General features: G+C 43.5%; 1 protein-coding gene across 3 annotated transcripts in view; it reads left to right on the top strand.

Annotated features, from left to right (window-relative positions):
• ARRDC1 (arrestin domain containing 1) overlaps positions 1-18,546 on the top strand; it is a 699,997-nt gene that overhangs the window by 223,065 nt on the left and 458,386 nt on the right. For all 3 annotated transcript variants that reach the window (XM_086921134.1, XM_086921132.1, XM_086921133.1), the window contains exon 3: positions 2,407-2,457. In XM_086921134.1, coding sequence (XP_086777260.1) covers positions 2,407-2,457 — 51 coding nt within the window. The remainder of the gene's footprint in view (positions 1-2,406; positions 2,458-18,546) is intronic.

Here is an 18,546-nt window from a genome sequence, read left to right as displayed (position 1 = left end):
TGAAGGGCGGAACGTACCACACGCCCCCAGCGTTTGTCACGCCCCCAGCACAACACAGACACGCACACAAGGGACTACTTTGTTGGCACAGTTCTTTTACCTTTTAAATGTAAAAGGTGGGCGTCTGCATAGCCTATGTCCTTCTGCTGCAACTGCCCTTTCCAACGCTGTATTGGGTGTTGTGATTGGTGCTGTGGTTCCTGAGATTACCCGCCTCAAAGGTTTGGGCTCTCTCTTTATTATATTAGTATGGATGGATAGTATGGATAAAAAGCCAACAATTTTTTTTGCCTAACTTTTGGCTGTGGTGAGAATTAGATTAGGGTACGAGGTCTTAGACCCTTGCTAATCAGCATGATTTGCACAAATGTGAGGAACCCAGGCCGTATGCATGTGCCTCACTATTCACTTGCTGTTGTACCTGGAACCATATTTCCTTTCTCTTGCGTGCCATGTCATAAAAATCTCAACCCCACTAATATAAACACTTTGGGTCTGCGCCCTATAAGTGAGTATAAGCTCTTGTTGAACGTCTCAAAATGTGGAACACCTTTGATGGACCTACATATCCTCTATTTCACTGGAGGAAAACTTAAGGGAGAATGTAAAACAAAATAGCTCAGGGTGACACAGCTTCTCTAAGCCATCTGTCTGTATGCTACCTTACATTAGGCATGCAGGAACATGATTTAGGAAGTGTTTCATAGAAAGCATTGGCAAAGCCAATAGGTTTTGCCTATGCAAAATTAATGGCTTGTCAATGTTTTTTTTATACTTTGCACAGCACTTAAGCTTTTGTATAACGTAAAAAAACACACATTAGCAATACAATAGGTCTTGCATTACTGAAAGTTTGAGCTATTGGCATAGAAAAAATAATGCAACGCCAATAACTCAAACTTTCAGTAATGCTAGACCTATTGCATTGCAGATAGTTGTTCTTGTCTGTGTTAAGTTTGATGCAGTTGGATTTCATCGAGGTGGCCGTTCAGTCTTGCAGGAGTTTAAGTTGTTTCTGGTGTTGTGAGTTTTGAGCTAGAGGGACTATATCAGTTGTGTGCCATCAGCGTAGGTGATTATGTCAATGTTTTGTGCACAGATGAAGTATGTCAGTGGCATCATGTAGATGTTGAAGAGGGTTGCGTTGATTGTGGAGCCCTGTGGAATTCCGCAGATGGGTTTCTGGGTTTCTATGTTATAAAGGTGTTGCTGTTGTCTGATAGCAAGAAAACCTAATTCCAAGTTGATGGGGGTCCAGCTGTTGGTTGAAAATGCATAGTTGCATATGATTTTGTTACAGGAGTAGTCCGAGAGGTTGTTTTGCAGTTCTTGATTTGGGGTGATGTTTATGGTGGTTGCTGCTGGTGTGGTGAAGTCCTTAATGACAGTAAGCTGATATTGTTGCACTTGGTTAGTGCCTTCCTTTTGGTTTTCTTGTGATAGCTTCTCTGGGTGGATTTGATTACTTCCTTGTCCAATTCTTCCTGGCTCACTTCATCTCCTTTCAAGTTGTTTGCAGTGACCTGTCAACCTGACATCTTCAGTGTACCAGTTAGCCTCACTTAATTTGTGTTCTTGGTACTGTGCTTCTTTTCGGAGTGTCCATGGTATTGGCGCATGCAGTGATCCAGTTAAAGTTGGTGACTTCATTGTTTAGGTGGCCTGTGTGCTCTGATTGGTTTTTGTGGCGGACGGAGGCTCAATCCACCTAGGATAGTGTGTTCCAGTGTTGCCGGTCAGGGCCAGTCATGGTGGTTCTTCTGTGATGGTGGTTGTTGACTGAGAAACAGACTGTGGCCGGTCCAGGTGATGGGAGTGGGTGTGTTCATCAGGATACCATTGAGTGAGTTGGAAACAGGGTCCAGTATATATCTGGCTGTGTGGGTGGGAGCTGATATGAGTTGGGCGAGTCTGAGGTTTCTGAGGATTTCGAGGAGTGTGGCTGAGTTGGAGTAGGTCAGGTCTTCGATGTGGAAGTTAGTCTCCTAGAAGGGTAGAGTCGTTGGATAGAGTGGCGATTAAGTCTGAGATGTTGCTGGTGAAGGTATCTTGGGGTTTTGTGGGTTGGTAGATCAGAGTTCCGCTTAGGGTAAAGACTCTGTATTTGCCCTTCCAAGTAGTGGGGCAGTGCCAGTGTATTTGTATTTAAACTGTGTAAGGCAGTTAGCAATCTGATTACCCTGGTAAACTAGTGATGCATTTAATAGTAGTAGCAAACGGTCATGCATGTTTTTTGCTGTAATGGAAGCGAGCATGGTAACTGATGTGGAAGTGCATTAAAAGTGCAGTATAACTCTTACGTTTTAACTCTATATTTTGACAGATTACCTATATGTGTGATCAAATGAGCATTTATCTTATTGCTTTTGAAACATCTCCTTCTCCTGTTCTTTCAATCTTTTGCAGGTACTCTGCCTGCTGGAGAACACTCGTTCCCATTCCAGTTCCTGTTGCCAGGTAAGGTTCATTCCTATCTTTAAATTATTGGTCTTAATACATTGATGGGGTATGAAATGCAGAGCTTTTCATCTCTGTAAGTGAGATTTATAATACCCCGCCCCCTCCCCGACAAGAAATGTTTGACTAGCTTCACTCTTATTTTTTCCCCAGGTAACTTTGTACAAAGCACTGAATTCAAGTAGATAACTGATATAGTTCAGAGGGGCACTGAAACACAACAGCTTTTTATTTGAGTTAAGTACGGCTTTGTGCCCTAAAGAGCGTCTAAAAAAGTGAAATTTGTTAGAATGTGGTCAAGCGCTGATCTATTCCCACAACTAGCCGTTTTTACTTGGGTTAGTTGCCAAGAGTTTGCTTAGTTGAGCTATATGCACTAACCTGGTTGCACACACACGTATACTTAATGGATGTAGGCTGCGTGGATAAAGTAATATTGGGTTTTCCATTAGAGCCCATACCATCCACTAGAGGTAGAATTGTTAGTAACTTGAAGAGAAATCTTTTTTATGTTCATAAACTTATATTAGGGTAGTGTGCATAATAGTAAGCACTGGCGAAATGCTATTGCATGTACATTGAATTTGTTTAGCTGCCATCTATAGTGAACCAGAAAAACCTGTACAATTTGGATTGTCTGTTTGCCAAGCTGTGAGGAAAACCGAATATCTAAATGTTTCACTAAAGGTAACCTACTACTAGTTTGAGATGGCAGCAGTCCAGGGGTGGCTCCTCCATGTGGGCAGAGGAGCGTGGCCTCACTGCTTTCTCGCAGTGCAAGAAGCAGAAACATAAAATGGTATTATAAATACCATTCTATGTTTTTGCTTCTCGCACTGCGAGAAAGCAGAAGGGTTCGGTTGGGTGTGGGCTGGTCTGCTCTAGGGCAGGGGAGGAGTGGTGTGCCCACTGCTGAGGGCGCTGACTGTTTGGTCAGCTCTCTGGGGCCGACCAAATCAGTCATGCGCACTCTTCCTTTTCTCCATGTAGGCTGCATGCAGCCTACATGGAGAAAATGGCCTCCCCATAGACTCCTTGCTGGTGGGCGTCCCGACGCGTTGTGATTGGGAGGGAGACTGCCTGCTTTCTGTTCACAAGAGAAGAGCAGAGACGTTGCGGGCTGGATAAGTTAACTACTTTTTATTTTAATTTTAAATTAAACCTTGCCCAAACCCGCCCGGCCTAGTCATGACTGCCTCCCTACCATGAGTCATGCTGGCCTCGACTGGGCAGCACAATAAAAAACTATTCTAGCTATCTCAACAAGATTTTTTAATTCTAGTAAGGACACAGAGGCGAGGATTATGCTTCTCTTTACTTTACTGACCTAAACAGCAGCCAATAGAAATTTAAAATAACATAACCCGGAAGGACAACCCCCTCCATCATATGCATCAATCGCACATCAGTACCGTCCATGTAAGATCTTCCTCTTTCTTTGCAAAATAACCTTTAACCTCAGCCCTCAACTCGACTGTTGAAACTCGAACGTCACCCATAACTTGAACTTTAACCCCAGATTTCGTACGCGTGTCCAATCAACTCCATCATGCCTGCTCAGGTCTGTTTGCCTTGGTGTCCTGAAACAAGAATAATCATCGTAATATACCATTCATAAACATAATAATCCAAACTTTGATATAATATTCAATATTTATACCATATAGATTTCCTATATAACAAATGGGTGGGAAGACATCTAAATCATTATACCGTAACAGTTTATAACTCACAAATCTTGAACAGAACAAACTCTCACAGAAAATATATACCATCGTCCTATTCAGTCCACAGAGGCTCAGAATATGCTAGTTTAAAGTTTTGCACCACTGTAGAGGACACATCAACAATTGGTTTATGATAAAACGTTTTAAACGTTGAATCAGAGGATCAATCTCCCACAGTCATAATGTCTTGTAACCGGGACCCGGTAGAGAAATCTTTAGAGGCCATCGCACCTCTCACAGAATGTGCTCCAAACAATGCAGTATCAATACCAGCTAGCACCAATAACCAAGTAACACACCTGGCTAAAGTCGCTGCAGTGACTGGGCGTAAAGGTCTCTGTAATTAAATCAACAATTGCCCTGCAACATAATTTCTGAACTCTCTAGAACAATCCTCACAACATTTCAAACATTGTGCCACACATAATTTGCTATGCTGGGGAAAACCAGGGTAGGAAATAAATTTGGAATGTGTCTTTGTCCTCCTTGAAATAGTGAAAAATACTCCAGAGGGAGTAAATAATCTACCTGCTAGATCCAATGCTTGCACATCTGAGACACGTTTGCAGGATGCAAGACATAATAACACCGTAAGTTGTGCTGACAATTGCTTACGTGATAATCCCTCGATGCTTGCCAATTCTTAAGGAAAAGTAACACTACATTGACATCCCAGAAAGTAGAATACTTGGGCTTCGGAGGGTAAACCAAACAGATGCCCCTCACCACTTTGCACACCAGGAGATGTTCCCCCACCGGCTTACCATCCACATGTGGATGTCTCGTCGAAATCTCGGATCTAAAATGATTTACTGTCCGACAGGCCATTCCCTCTTTTGCCAACTCAAAGAAAATTAACTATCATATGCATGCCGGAACCCAAAGGATCTCCCTGCCGTTCAACACACCAGCTAACCCATCTACTCCAAGCTGATTCGTACCTCTTGTGTGTACCAGGTGCCCAAGATTGGGATAAGAAACCGAGTGTCCTGTGAAACTCCCAGCATTTGCCACCGTTGCCTGATAGTCTCCAAGCCATGAGTGACAACTGTCCCTGCACCACCAATGGATGAGGAAGACCCACAGGGTCTGCCAGGATCTCGAGAAACTGGTGTAGACGCACTGGTTGAGCAGTACAACAGCCAGTCAAGCGCACACAACAATTTGTAAGATTATAAGTAATTATGGTAGACGTTCAAGGATAAGGTCACACACGATGTTCTTTCCGTCTTTAGTTTTTAATTGATGAAAAGTTGGGCCTCCTGTCCAGGAGACACCAAAAAGACAAAGAAACCAGCCGACACGTGTTTCGTCAGTAAGGGCAGTTAACCCATTGACTCTTCAGGGCTGGAGATAATACAAAAGGAGGGGGTTTGGGAATGATAAAAATAAGAATGCGAAAGAACACATCACTGATTGGAGAAAAAAAGTTGGAGAGGCGAACCTAGCGTGGGTGGAAACCTGTGGGAAAAGTGGGGGGAAAAAACACTTTGAGTGACTGTCAAGCACGTGAATATAAACACCTAAAGTGTGAGAAAACAATTATGTGCCCTCATGGTGAGTTGTGACTTGATGTGCGAATGCACGGCTTTAAACAGTGTGCCGCGCACCTAGAAGCTGGAAAAAAGAGCTCGGATGGAGGGAAGAAACATGAAAAGCTAGAAAATACATTGCCATTGAGCAATCAATCTGTATGCTGTTGCTGTAACGATATGACACAAGACAGCAAAAGCAAGACTGCTTTTAAAAAAGTTGTGAAGTGTAGTGAAAACCAGTGATGGGGAAAATGGGATTTGCCTAAATGAGTCTCGTGCCATAGCCTGGAACATACAATAAAGACGTTTGTTGCATTATATCAATCAACCTTGCCTGCAACCTGGGAGGAAAAAACAGGAGTAGAGTAGGCATTTCTACAGTATGCATTTTTGTATCTATTAAAAAAAAATACATATGTATATGGGTTTGCAGCATAACAGTACATGTAACTTAAAGAGTGGAAGAGGCTGCGCCATTTGTGAGAAAATAAGGAGGATCCATAAGTAATTAAGGACTCTATAGCATCACTTATGCGGTTATTTGGTTAGGAAATATGCATATAATTACAACTGACAATGCGGTTTTAACTGTCAGTTTGTGACTAGCACGACAATAATCATCATACCTTAGATCATTACCGAGTGAGTAGACAGCATGTATCAGAGAAATAAGGTAAAGAGGTAAAGACAGAGTGAATAAATTGGTACTTAAAGCGGAGAGAGGGGGTACTTGTAAAGGAGTATAGGATCGTGGTCTCTGTGACAAAAATAGGAATGAAAAGGGTAGAGTCAGAGCGCGATAATTTGATACAAATGTATGGAGTTCTGACCAAAGTTTAGATTAACGTAAAAAAGGGGGGGGGGAGAAGTAACTCACCGGGGGCACCGGTGATACTTCCAACCCGGTCCTGGTCGGGTTTGGTTTAAGTATGCGTGTCCACACCAAAGTATGAATAGAAAGTCAGAGCTCGTCTTAGATCACGAAGGGGGGTGGTGCCTTTCGTACGCTAATGAGGGGCCCTATGAAATAAAATAAACATAAGGGAGGTATGAGGTACTGTCCATGTGATACTACGAGCAAAATCCAATCGGTAAATGCATAAGGGAGTCTGTCACGATGCTTACTGGTGTGCCGGGTAGTCTGGAGGAAGGTGTAGCCGGATACAGGAAACACCCAGATCATTGCAAGGAGCCTGATTTATACTCCATAATGCAATGCGTCTTTGAAAAAGAGCTAGACCATCAAACCAGCGGAAGTAAGTGCGAGTTCTGTCAATAATTAGTAGAAAGACTAGGAAAAGGGAGGGTGGAGAAGGAGGAGAAAAGACTAATGTGTAGTCGGCAGCGCGAGTTCGAATTGGAAGAAAAAATAGTGAGTCTAGGAAGAATGAAAGAATAAAAATTAAACAATAGGAGGCTGCAATTAAGGCTGATGGAGTATGGTCTCTTAATGGAAAAAAGGGGGTGACAAAGGATCTGATAAGGAGAGAAAAATGTATAAGGAGCAGGAATAGGAAAGGATAAAGGAGGCAGTATAAAGACGATATATAAAATGTAGGAAAGATTAAGAAAGAAAGTACAGAGTATATGGCGGAGTATTTGGAGAGAAAAAGAAAACCGGAAAAGGAAAATACAATCACAAGAAATACCTTGGGTTTAGTAGTCGGCAATTATATCATACAATCTAGATAAGCAGTTTTCAGAATAATAAGAGCTAAACAGTTCGAGATGGGTCATTCTAACACCACAAGAGGAGGAAAGGCCTGAGCAATAGCTTCCTCTGGTGCCGTTGCCCACTCCAGTGGGAGGAAGTGCTTCACAACCCCTGGCAGAGTGGGTCAGCATCACAAAGGATCAGTGGGTGCTGAATATACTGCGCAATGGATACAGACTACGTTTCCGTGCGCCTCCGTAAAGCATTCCTCCAAAGAACTCTTGCCCTCACCAGCTAAGCTTGCTCCGAAGAGAGGTGAAAGTTCTACTACAAAAAAGAGCTATAGAGGAAGTTCCTCCCTCTCAAAGAGGAAAGGGAGTCTACTCCAGATACTTTCTTGTCCCCAAAAAGATCAGGAGGACAAGTTCAGACCAATACTCGCTCTGCGTCTATTGAACAAAGTCATCGTCAAAGAAAAGTTCTGCATGTTAACGCTTCACCAAATATGCCCACATCTTCAAGCCGGAGATTGGATGTGTTCGGTGGATCTGCAAGATGCATACTTTAATATCCCAATTGCTCAACAACATCGCAAGTACTTGAGGTTTGTCGTAGGGAGCAAACACTACCAGTACAAGGTGCTACCCTTCAGTCTCAAGTCCGCACCACGAGTCTTCACCAAATGCATGGCAGTGGTGGCGGCTTTTCTTCACAAAAAGGGGCTCTTCATCTACCCATACCTGGACAACTGGCTCCTAAATGGCCCGTCTCCGGTACAGGTAACGCACGATCTACAACTTTGCCTGCACCAGTTACACAGACTCGGCCTCCATGTGAACCTGGAGAAGTCAGTCCAGCGGCCTACACAGTCCATCCACTACCTAGGTAGGCTCCGTTCTGGACACAAGATTGGGAAAAGCGTTTCCTTCGGAGGAGAGACTTTTTTCCATGAGTCAGAAATGTGGGATTCTGCTAGAGTCTCGGCTTCCAACAGCCCGACAAGTAGCATCCCTGCTGAGTTCCATGGCGTCCTGCATTTTTCTCATTCCAAACGCAAGGCTGAGAATGCGTCCTCTTCAGCAGGCTCTAGAGGACCAGTGGGACCAAGCGACAGGGCGTTGGGAAGATCGTATCACTCTTTCCCAAGCAACGAAGGATGCCATCAAATGGTGGACTCGGAGAAGGAATGTGCTGGTGGGAGTACCGTTTCACCAACCTCTTCCATCCCAGTCTATAGTGACGGATGCCTCTCTGCAAGGCTGGGGAGCGCACATGGGTCCTCTTCAAATTCAAGGCCAGTGGTCTGCGCAGGAGCAGACATACCACATACACATGCTGGAACTCAGAGCGGTATTCCTGGCTCTCAAAGCTTTCTTTCCAGCGATCAAGTCCAACTCAGTCCTGGTTCAGACGTACAATACGACCACCATGTTCTATCTGAACAAACAAGGAGGCACACGATCTCGGCCACTCTCTCTCGAGAGGCTCAGACAATCTGGCATTGGCTTCTCTCTCGAGGCCTCACAGTAGTGGCAGTGCACCTTCCAGGCGAGTTGAACATAAAAGCAGACTCACTCAGCAGGCACTTCGAAGATCAGCCAGACTGGGTGCTAAACGACGAAGTGGTAGAAGAGCTTTTTCATTGCTGGGGTCGTCCAACCATAGACTTGTTTGCAGACGGCGAAAACGCCAAATGCCACTCCTTCGCGTCCAGGTTCCACCAGCCAGGAACGCAGGGGAATGCTCTCCTGATGGATTGGTCAGGAACATTCGCTTACGCGTTTCCTCCCCTGGCTCCGATTCCGAAGGTAGTATCCAAGCGCCTCAGGTTGGACATGGAAATGATCCTGATGGGTCCGGATTGGCCACGGCAGTGGTGGTACCCGGACCTTCTACATCTGTCTGTGTGTCCACACAGACGACTTCCTTGCAGGCCGGACCTGTTGAGCAAGATGAACGGGAGGATAATGCATCCCAACCTCCCATCACTGAACCTAACAGCATGGCTCCTGAGGTCCTGCAATATGGATATTTGAACTTGCCTCCTGAATGCATGAACATTTTAAAGGAGGCTAAGAGGCTTTCCACAAGAGCCTCCTATGCGTTCAAGTGGAAAAGGTTCTACTTATGGTGTAGGGATCATCACTTAGATCCGACTAAAGGGCAGGAGGAGGTCATCTTGCCATATCTCCTTTCCCTTGCAACTGCTGGTTTGAAGTATACTTCTATTAGGGTGCATTTGTCAGCCATAGTAGCATACAGACAATCACCCGATCAGTTATCTTTCTTTCAGGTTCCAGTGGTGAAGGACTTCCTCCAGGGGTTGAAAAAAGTGTATCCCCCTGTGCGAAACCCTTCTCCTCCATGGGAATTGAACCTGGTTCTATCCAGGTTAATGTCACCTCCTTTCGAGCCCATCCACAAGGCCTCCTTGAAACATCTCTCTTGGAAGGCGGCCTTTTTGGTGGCGATTACCTCTGCGCGCAGAGTAAGCGAGATACAAGCGCTCTGTGCGAAGGAACCATATACTGTTTTCCACCACAATAGAGTAGTCCTAAGGGCTCATCCATCTTTCTTGCCTAAAGTCATTTCTGATTTTCATATAAATCTGTCCATTTCCCTCCCTTCGTTTTTTTCCAAATCCTACGACCCCAGCTGAGCGGTCACTTCACTCCTTAGATCTTAAGAGAGTGCGCAAGTTCTATTTGGAAAGGACTAAAGGGATTAGGAAAACGAATCAACTGTTTGTGAACTATGGTTCAATGCGGACAGGTTTTCCAGCTACCAAGAGGTCCATCTCCAGATGGATTGTCTCTTGCATTAAATTGGCCTATCAGCTTGCAGGCAAGCCTTTGTTGGGGTCACCCAAAGCGCATTCCACTAGAGGGAAAGCTGCTACAGTAGCTTTCTCGCATGACATTCCAATGTCAGAAATATGCAAGGCTGCAAACTGGAAATCGGTTCATACCTTTACGAGGCATTACGGTCTCGAATCTGATTCCAGGGCCTATACTCAAGTAGGGCAAGCCTCCTTGAGGAATCTGTTTGGGTAGTCTATAGCCTACTCAGACTTGTTGATGAGATTACCGTCTTATCATTCCTTTGCCCGCAGGGAAGAGGAGAGGCTTGCTATTCTATTCTAATGCTTATGACTATTGATGAGGATCCCCTGGAAGAGAAGGATTAGTTACTTACCTGTAATCCTAGTTTTCTTCCAGGGGTATCCTCATCAAAGTCATAAGCAACCCTCCTGCCTCCCCGGGCAAAGGATACTCTTTAATAAGGAGATATTGTTGACCTATTTGTTACTGGGTTTGTTTTCAGTCTCCGAAAAGAACAATTTACCTAACTGTCACCCCTGAGGCATGATGGGATACAGGGGGTCAGGGGTGCCTTAAAGGCACGGTGTCAGTTTATTGCTATGCAGCTACAGGTTAGCTTTTCAGTCTTTTTAGACTGTGTGTTTGCAATGCAGCCGGGAGCTTTCTATGCTTCCAGTGAGTTATGAGAATTTCTACTGCTTTCTGATCATTAAAACAGTTTCTAAACAATCTTTGGTGTTGTTTCTCATGTTTCTAATGCTTATTATTCATGTATGGTGGAAATTCTTCACAGCATATTTCAGCTCTGATGTTATTTGGCTGCTATTGCATGTTTTTATATATATATATGTGTGTATATATATGTGGGGCACATATAATATAGTGTTTCCGGGGTCCCGCACATGGGCGGGAATATTCTAATGCTTATGACTTTGATGAGGATACCCCTAGAAGAGAACTAGGATTACAGGTAAGTAACTAATCCGTCTCTCTCCTGGAGATCTCGGAAGAAGTGATGCCACTGCCTGTAACGCTTGACATTGAGGGATGTTACTGTATAACGCCTCAATGTCAAGCCTTATTATTATTTCTGTCTCTGAGTTATATGGCATGCCTTCAATTTTATTTATAATGTCACCCGTGCCCCGGATGTCGGAGGCATAATTTTGAGTTAAGGGCCATAGGTAGGAGTCAACATATTTTGAAAGCGGCTCAGTGCTTGAGCCAACAGTAGAGATGATGGGGCGTAATTCAGGGTCAAGCATATTTTTACGGCCCTTTGGCACCCAATATAGAGCTGAAATTTTAGAGCAAGACTTCTTAAGAAAACTATTGCTCCCGACAAATATGACCTTGGTCTAACGCTCTCTGTGTCACCTCTTGGATGATGGTATTCAGTTTGGCTAGCTCTCTCGAATGTGATTTTTTTTTTTTTTTTTTTTTTTTTTTTTACAGTGCTCCGAGATAGCTAGCATATTTAAGATTTTATCATTTTAGTCTGATTTGTTCATAACAACTATCCCCCACCCTTATCGCAGGGTTTGATAGTAAGATCTTTGTTGTGTTTGATGTTATTCAATGCCACATTTTCTATATGTGATAGATTGCTGCGCATGGTGGGAGGATGTTTAACAATACAAGCAATCTCTTTAATCAGATTCTGCTCAAAGATGTTAACCTCTGGACCCACCATGTCCAATGTAGGTGTAAAGTGGGACGTAGGTTTACATTTTGACTGGTTGTCTTCATTTTGATCCATCTGTCTGTCACGCCCCCCGAAAATTTTTAAGTCTCACTTTTCTGAAAAAGGAAAACAAGTCCTCATGTAGCTTGAAAATATGGGGACGAGTACTAGGGACAAAATGAGAGGACACGGCTGAGAACAGCACGTTCCTCAGTTGTAAGATTGACTGAGGAAAAATTAAAAATGTTAGGATATCTTTGTTAGTATGATCACCTTCAATGGTTATCCTTTCTAACGCCAGTACTGTTGGTTGCATGATTTCAGGTACAGTTGTTGGTGCTGAGGGGCCATCTGTTGTGGTTCCCCCCCTGTCCGGTGCCCAGCTTTTGTTCCTCTCTCTGTATTGTCCTCTCAATAAAAAAGGAAACTGACCAAGAAATGGTTGTTGTACTGCTTGTCAACCCCTGTATCATCTAGGATTGTATTGAGCTCCTGCCATTTCATGAGCATTCTCATTGTCAGAGTCCGATGAGTATGTTTCAGAGAAGTTTATAATTCTTATTCTGTAATTATTTGTATTGACTTGGTAACCCGGTCCTGGATTCCAAAATTGATAATAGGACAGATTCAGGTATGGGTATGCTTTTTCTTGAGTATACCACCTGATGTCCTTTTTTAGTTATTCAGTTTTTTTGTTTAAGTAAATCTCAAAATCCTTCATGTCAATATTTTTTTTTCTCAAGTCTTGCTTTCACTTCTTCGAGGGCTGTTGAGGTATTTAATTTATCTTCAAGTGCAGTTATTTTTTTGGTTCAAGACTGCCATAACCTCTCTTGCTGTTTCCATTATTAGAATCATCCATTCCCTGGAGCAGCGGCTCACAATAAGAGACCCCCGCTCCAGGAACTTACGGATTTCTACAAATAATGCTGGGATTTTATGTACCCTCAGGCCTGATGGTATGACTCCTGCTTGTAAATATTCAAGCATGTAATGTACACGAGACTCCATGCGCTTGAGTTGTTTTCTAAGATTTATCAGATTGTTCCATTCCCCATTGTCTCCTTGGTGTGAAAAAGGATTATCAATCGACATCGCTTGTCCTATAAATGTAGAGAAGTCTTCGTCCGTGAATCCAAAGGTTTTAAGGCCCTCCATTGAAGGCAGTGTTAAGTCCAATAATGGACACTAGTCTAATAGTGGATAGATTAGAAAAAGATACCTATCCCAGTCACCAAAATACACCAATAAAAGTGATGTGTATATCAAGATATGATACAGGTACACAAATGTTTAACCAAAGTGTGTAGACCAAAGAGAAACCTTTTTTTTGTTAAAAAAGGTCCAATCAATACTAGCAATAATAGTGAAACTACACCAAAACGTGTCTCAGTCCCACAGTTAAATAACCGGGAATGCTTAGCAAAATTAAGGGACCCCCTCTAAACAGGTTGTTTTGAGGTCAGGGAGAAGAGGGGAATACATAAAAACTATACTGATGTGTTTCTGGTAGACTTGTCATGCATCTGTATCTTAGACCCTGATTACTAGTGTCTGTGTTTTCCGAGCTCTGCATAAACCCCTGTTCAGGGGTGTGGAATACCTTATAATCCCAAACCCAGGACCTATTGTTTGAGGTCATGGACAAAATGTTTTCATGTTTATTTTGCACTTTGGAGCAGTAGCCCCAACCCCCTGCAATACAAACCCGTTGGCTACTAAATACAGTACCACAATATGGATCAGGGAAGGGCTTTGTCTGAAAGTAAGGTTTTATTTTTGTCCATATGTAAATGCTGTTCAAACTTGTGGTTTATTGATAAAAAAAAACTTTATTATTGGGATGACTACTCTAAGAAAATCTTGCAAGTTCAGACTGCACTACTGACAGTGGTTCCCGTATAAAAATGTGTACACATGTTTGCAAAGTTCAACAATATTAGGCTATGTATAATGCTTCCAGGATGCTCTGTATAGATGCACATATATGCAAAACCTTGAAAGCAAGACGACTTGCTTTCAAAATTAAATGTTCATTAAAAAAAATTAAACTAGGAAAAACACGTTTTGCTATCCGGCTGTGACATTTAAGGTACCATTTCTTTGAAGTATAATTTAATAAAATGTGTTGATATGTGCTAGTATTTCCCCAAAATTGTTTATAATGGAAAATCAGTGTAACCGGTTTCAACAAAAATGATATTCATCGCATACCTAGAGGACTACGTATTTACACAGTCCAAGCATATGAGAATTCACACTCTGTACCATTAGAGGAGTAGACTGAGCACACTGCGAATTCCTCTAAAGGAATGTTGGTCATTTTGGTCAAGTTTGCTTGGAGGGATTGAGAATGTTCTTTGAAAGAGTTCTTGGAGAGTGGAATTACTAATTATGAAGATAAGAGTAAACAAGAAGAACTGAAAGAAGCAATGAAGAAGCGATTACTGAATTATAACAGAAAATCAGACCAAGAAAATAATAGAAGTTTGAACACGATGCAAGGGTGACTGCACACTTTCTCAAAGAAATTTGATGCACCGCGCAGACAACTGATGAATAATAAAAAATCATACCGCTCTAGAACAGAGGGATACATCAGAATCTGATGTCCCGTATCCCGAGCAAGCTGGTGAAGAAGTTGAAGCACAGGGTCCAATTTGCCAGATACTGACCCCTTTTCACAAGGAATCTCACCTGATTAGACATGCCTGGACTCTGGGAGGAAAATGGAAAACCACCAGAGTCATTAGGCAACGAACAACAAGAAGGGGCGGTTGGAGGAAACAAAAGCAGTGCTTCACCCCATGTGAACCGATGCAAATGGGGGAACAAACACAGATAAAAGCAGAGAACTTAACCATTATAAACTTGACCCCCGATGAAATGACAGAAATTGAAGAATCGGTACTAAGATTGGGACTCACTTTTTGTTCTACTAACAACTTCGAATACACCCAAATGCTAATTGATCTTTTAAAATTCTCCAGAAAACTGAAACTACACAGGTTTTTTTAAGTTGAAAGGGTCCTGGAATAAAGATAGACCCAGAACAACTGAACCCACAATCATGGACCCCCTAACTGGAAATGATTTTGAAAGAGCTACAGGATAAAAGGGCCTCTCATATGGGAGAGATAAGAGATAGTCTGGATAGAGTGAAACCTCTAGGGGTTACATTTAAACTTCTGTCCACGTTCTTGCCACAAATACTGATGGACGCAATTGACGAATTCACAGACACTGTGACAAAAGATTTTGTCAAATTACGTGCACAAAAAGTTATGTGAGTGAACCGAGGGAGTATTACTAAAGAACTAAATCAAGCATTGAAAAATTTACAAGAAGACAAATCTATCATCTGTAAACCATCGGATAAAGGTGGCAATATTGTGTGGCAAACGAAAGACAATTACCGTAAAGAAGAACACAAACAACTTAATGACACAACCAGAAGTCTTAAAACCTCAATGAGGGAATATGACTACAACATCCAGGAATATTGTAATTTGATTGAGAAATGGTACCACAAAGGCATCCTAGACGTTGAGGAGTATTGGTTTCTGTGCTGCTCTCATCCACAACTACCAACCTTTTTCCCTTCTACCTAAAGTTCATAAGAAGAGGACTGATTCCCCCGGGGTGGCCGATAATCTCCTCTCAGGGAAGTCTCACAGAGAATGTCGAACTATGTGGATAGCTTTCTGTTTGTACATGTAATCCAACTGACCTGGTATGTTAAGGACCCTAAGGATTGAATGAATCACCTGGGAACCTGACGTTTTGGTGATATACTAGATATCGAAGTTTGTATACGAGCATTGTACATTAGAATGGGTTGGAAGCAGTCAGGTACTTTCTGAATGGACGTTCATTGCAATTTATTGAGCATAATGCCATGCTGATATATTTTGTGTACTACTGTTTAAACAACAATGTTTCTCTATTCCAGGATGAACTTTTTAAACATATAGGGTTCGGCCATGGGCACCAGCTCCTGTCCCCTCCCCCCCCCCCCATCCCCCCTCCCCCCCCAGCTATGCAAATTTATTCGTGGGCAGGTTGGAGAAGCGGATGGCCTGGTCCGATAACCATCATGAATGGACTAACTATTGTAATTTGGGGTAGATACATTTATTATTTGTTTATTATATACAGGGGCTTACAATAAACAATGAATACCTGGCTACACTAAATAGAAATGGGATCAATCTTAAATTTACGGGGGAGATTAGCTCTACCTTGGTAAATTTCTTAGTTCTCCAGTATTCAATCTTTCATAGATTCACATGCTTGTATCTTCCCCGTCGTCATGGTGGGAGTCTCCCGGTAAATAATAACCATAGCAGTAGAAGAAGAAACTGCCTGGAAACCATAAAGTAGTGAAACAATAGGTAACCTCTCCTCCTCATTATGTGGCCCAAACTACAGCCAATCAGCAGCCAGCACCAGCCTACACCATTCCCAGCAGAGCCACCATACCTCAGATTTCCAATCACCTTCGTGTGAGGAGGAGTCTCCCTGAGCTCAGCTCAGTTTTTCTCTCTTCATTGAACTTTTGACCTTCACAGTTATGTTATGTTAAAAATAATTTGTTAAGGGCACTGCCACCGATTGGTTTCCTGGCGCTGATAATAGACAGAGAACGAAGCCTGAGGTCATGAATATGCTGGGATTACTGGTATGCTTGTCTGAAGAGCCATGTTTTTAGTGCTTTCCTAAATGACATGAGGTCCGGACAAGTCCGGATCTCAAGGGGAAAGGTATTCCACAGATGGGATGCCAGAACAGCAAATATGCAGCCTCCAGCACGCTTGCGTTTGAAGGCAGGTATCTGGAGGAAGGACAGATGGGCTGAGTGCAGATTGCGGGAGGGAATATGCCTGGTGATGAGTTTATCAATAAATTTAGGGCTTTTGCAGTGGAGAGACTTGAAAATCATACAGCCGGTTTTGAAGGAGCAACGTTGGGTCATGGGGAGCCATGGAGGTTCCTAAGCAAGGGAGTTGCTGAATGCCATCTAGGTTGCGCCGTAATTAGTCTAGCGGCGTAGTTCTGCACCATCTGAAGGCGCCTCAGCAGACAGAGGGGTAGGCCTAGGTATATGGAGTTTGCATAATCCAGGTGGGAGAGCACAGTGGCGATCACCACCTGGATGATGGCCTCTGGGGTGAAGAAGCGTCGCACCTTCCGGATTTTCCTGAGCTGGAAAAAGCCCTTGGAGACCACCTGACCCACTTCTGCTTTTAGTGAGAGATCACTATTCAGGATGACTCAGAGTGTCTTTGCTGAGGAGGAGGGGATTGGAGCTTGACCCATATCTGATGGCCAATAATGTGGGCCCCAGTGTTTAGCACTGTCTCCTGTAAGCACCAGCTCAGTTTTTCCAGGGTTTAGTTTTAAATGATTTTGGTTCATCCAAGTTTGAATGAACCTCATAGTAGACTGAAAATGGGAAATATAGGAATCCGAGTTGTCGATGGTAAAGAGCAATTGCAGGTCGTCTGCATAATTTAAACAGTCACCTGTTTATCTCTTAAGGCCTGGATTAGAGGAAGAATATGGAGATTAAACAGGTGGGGTGACAACGAAGAGCCCTGTGGAACTCCGCAAGTGATAGTCTGTTTAGTTCCGGCCAGATCTCCAAGACGAACCGCTTGGGATCGGTTCTCTAAGAAGGACTTCAGCCAGCATGCAGCTAAGCCCCCAATGCCGGCCCGGTTGACACGGTCGATCAAGATGTTATGGTCGACCGTGTCAAACGCGCCCGACAGATCTAGCAGCACCAAGGCCTGGGGGGGGGGGGGGGGGGGGGGAACACGTCTGTCAGCGCAGTCTCGGAGCGTATCTAGAACCGTGACTACCACTGCCTCTGTTGAGTGGGCAGGACGAAATCCTCCCTGATGGGGTTCCAGGCAGTTTGATCCCTCCAAAAAATTGGACAGGCATCTCGCGACGTGAGCCTCCATTACTTTTGCCAAGAAAGGGAGCAGAGAGATTGGGCGATAATTTGCCAGCAAGTTGGGTCGGCCCCGGGTTTCTTCAGGAGAGGTATGACCGTCGCTTCCTTAAATGCAAGGGGTACTAGGAAGTTGGAATTCAGGTACTGTTTTGTCAGGATTATTTCATTCAAAATGTCTGAAGGCTCCAAGAAGAGACTTTTCAGAACTTGCAGGTCCTGTGGCAAGGCCAGATTATTTTCTGAGGATCCACACAAGGAATGCTTGTACTGTTTGTACCCTAAGCATATCCCTAAGGACTGCAAATATTGCCAGACCTTCTCTGCCAAAACCCTTAAGGATAGAGAAGCTCAACTTTTATTATGGCTTCAAAAGAGAAAATCTACAGACTCTGAGTCTGAGGGGAACACACCTCTAAGAAACAGAAAAGAGGGTCCTCTGAGGAAAAAGGAGATGTGAAGAAACAAAAAGCAGGAAAAAACAAGGAAGGTGAAACTCCTCTCAAGCCTTCCTCAGAAAAGAAGGCTCCGTTGTCGCTTCCGTCGACGAAATCTGCTGAAATTCCAGTCAAATCGCCGACGACCATCTCGTCGACGACGACCGCTTCGTCGACATCGATGACGTAGACGACTCCGTCGACGGTGAGTACCAGACCCTCGTCGACGGCAAGATCTTCGTCGACGACCATCCCGTCGACGATGCAGCTG

This window comes from Lissotriton vulgaris, chromosome 5 (assembly GCF_964263255.1).
Source record: "Lissotriton vulgaris chromosome 5, aLisVul1.2, whole genome shotgun sequence".
Lineage (NCBI taxonomy): Eukaryota > Metazoa > Chordata > Amphibia > Caudata > Salamandridae > Lissotriton > Lissotriton vulgaris.
Note: the sequence above shows the minus strand (reverse complement) of the source record. Positions and strands in the feature narration are given on the sequence as shown.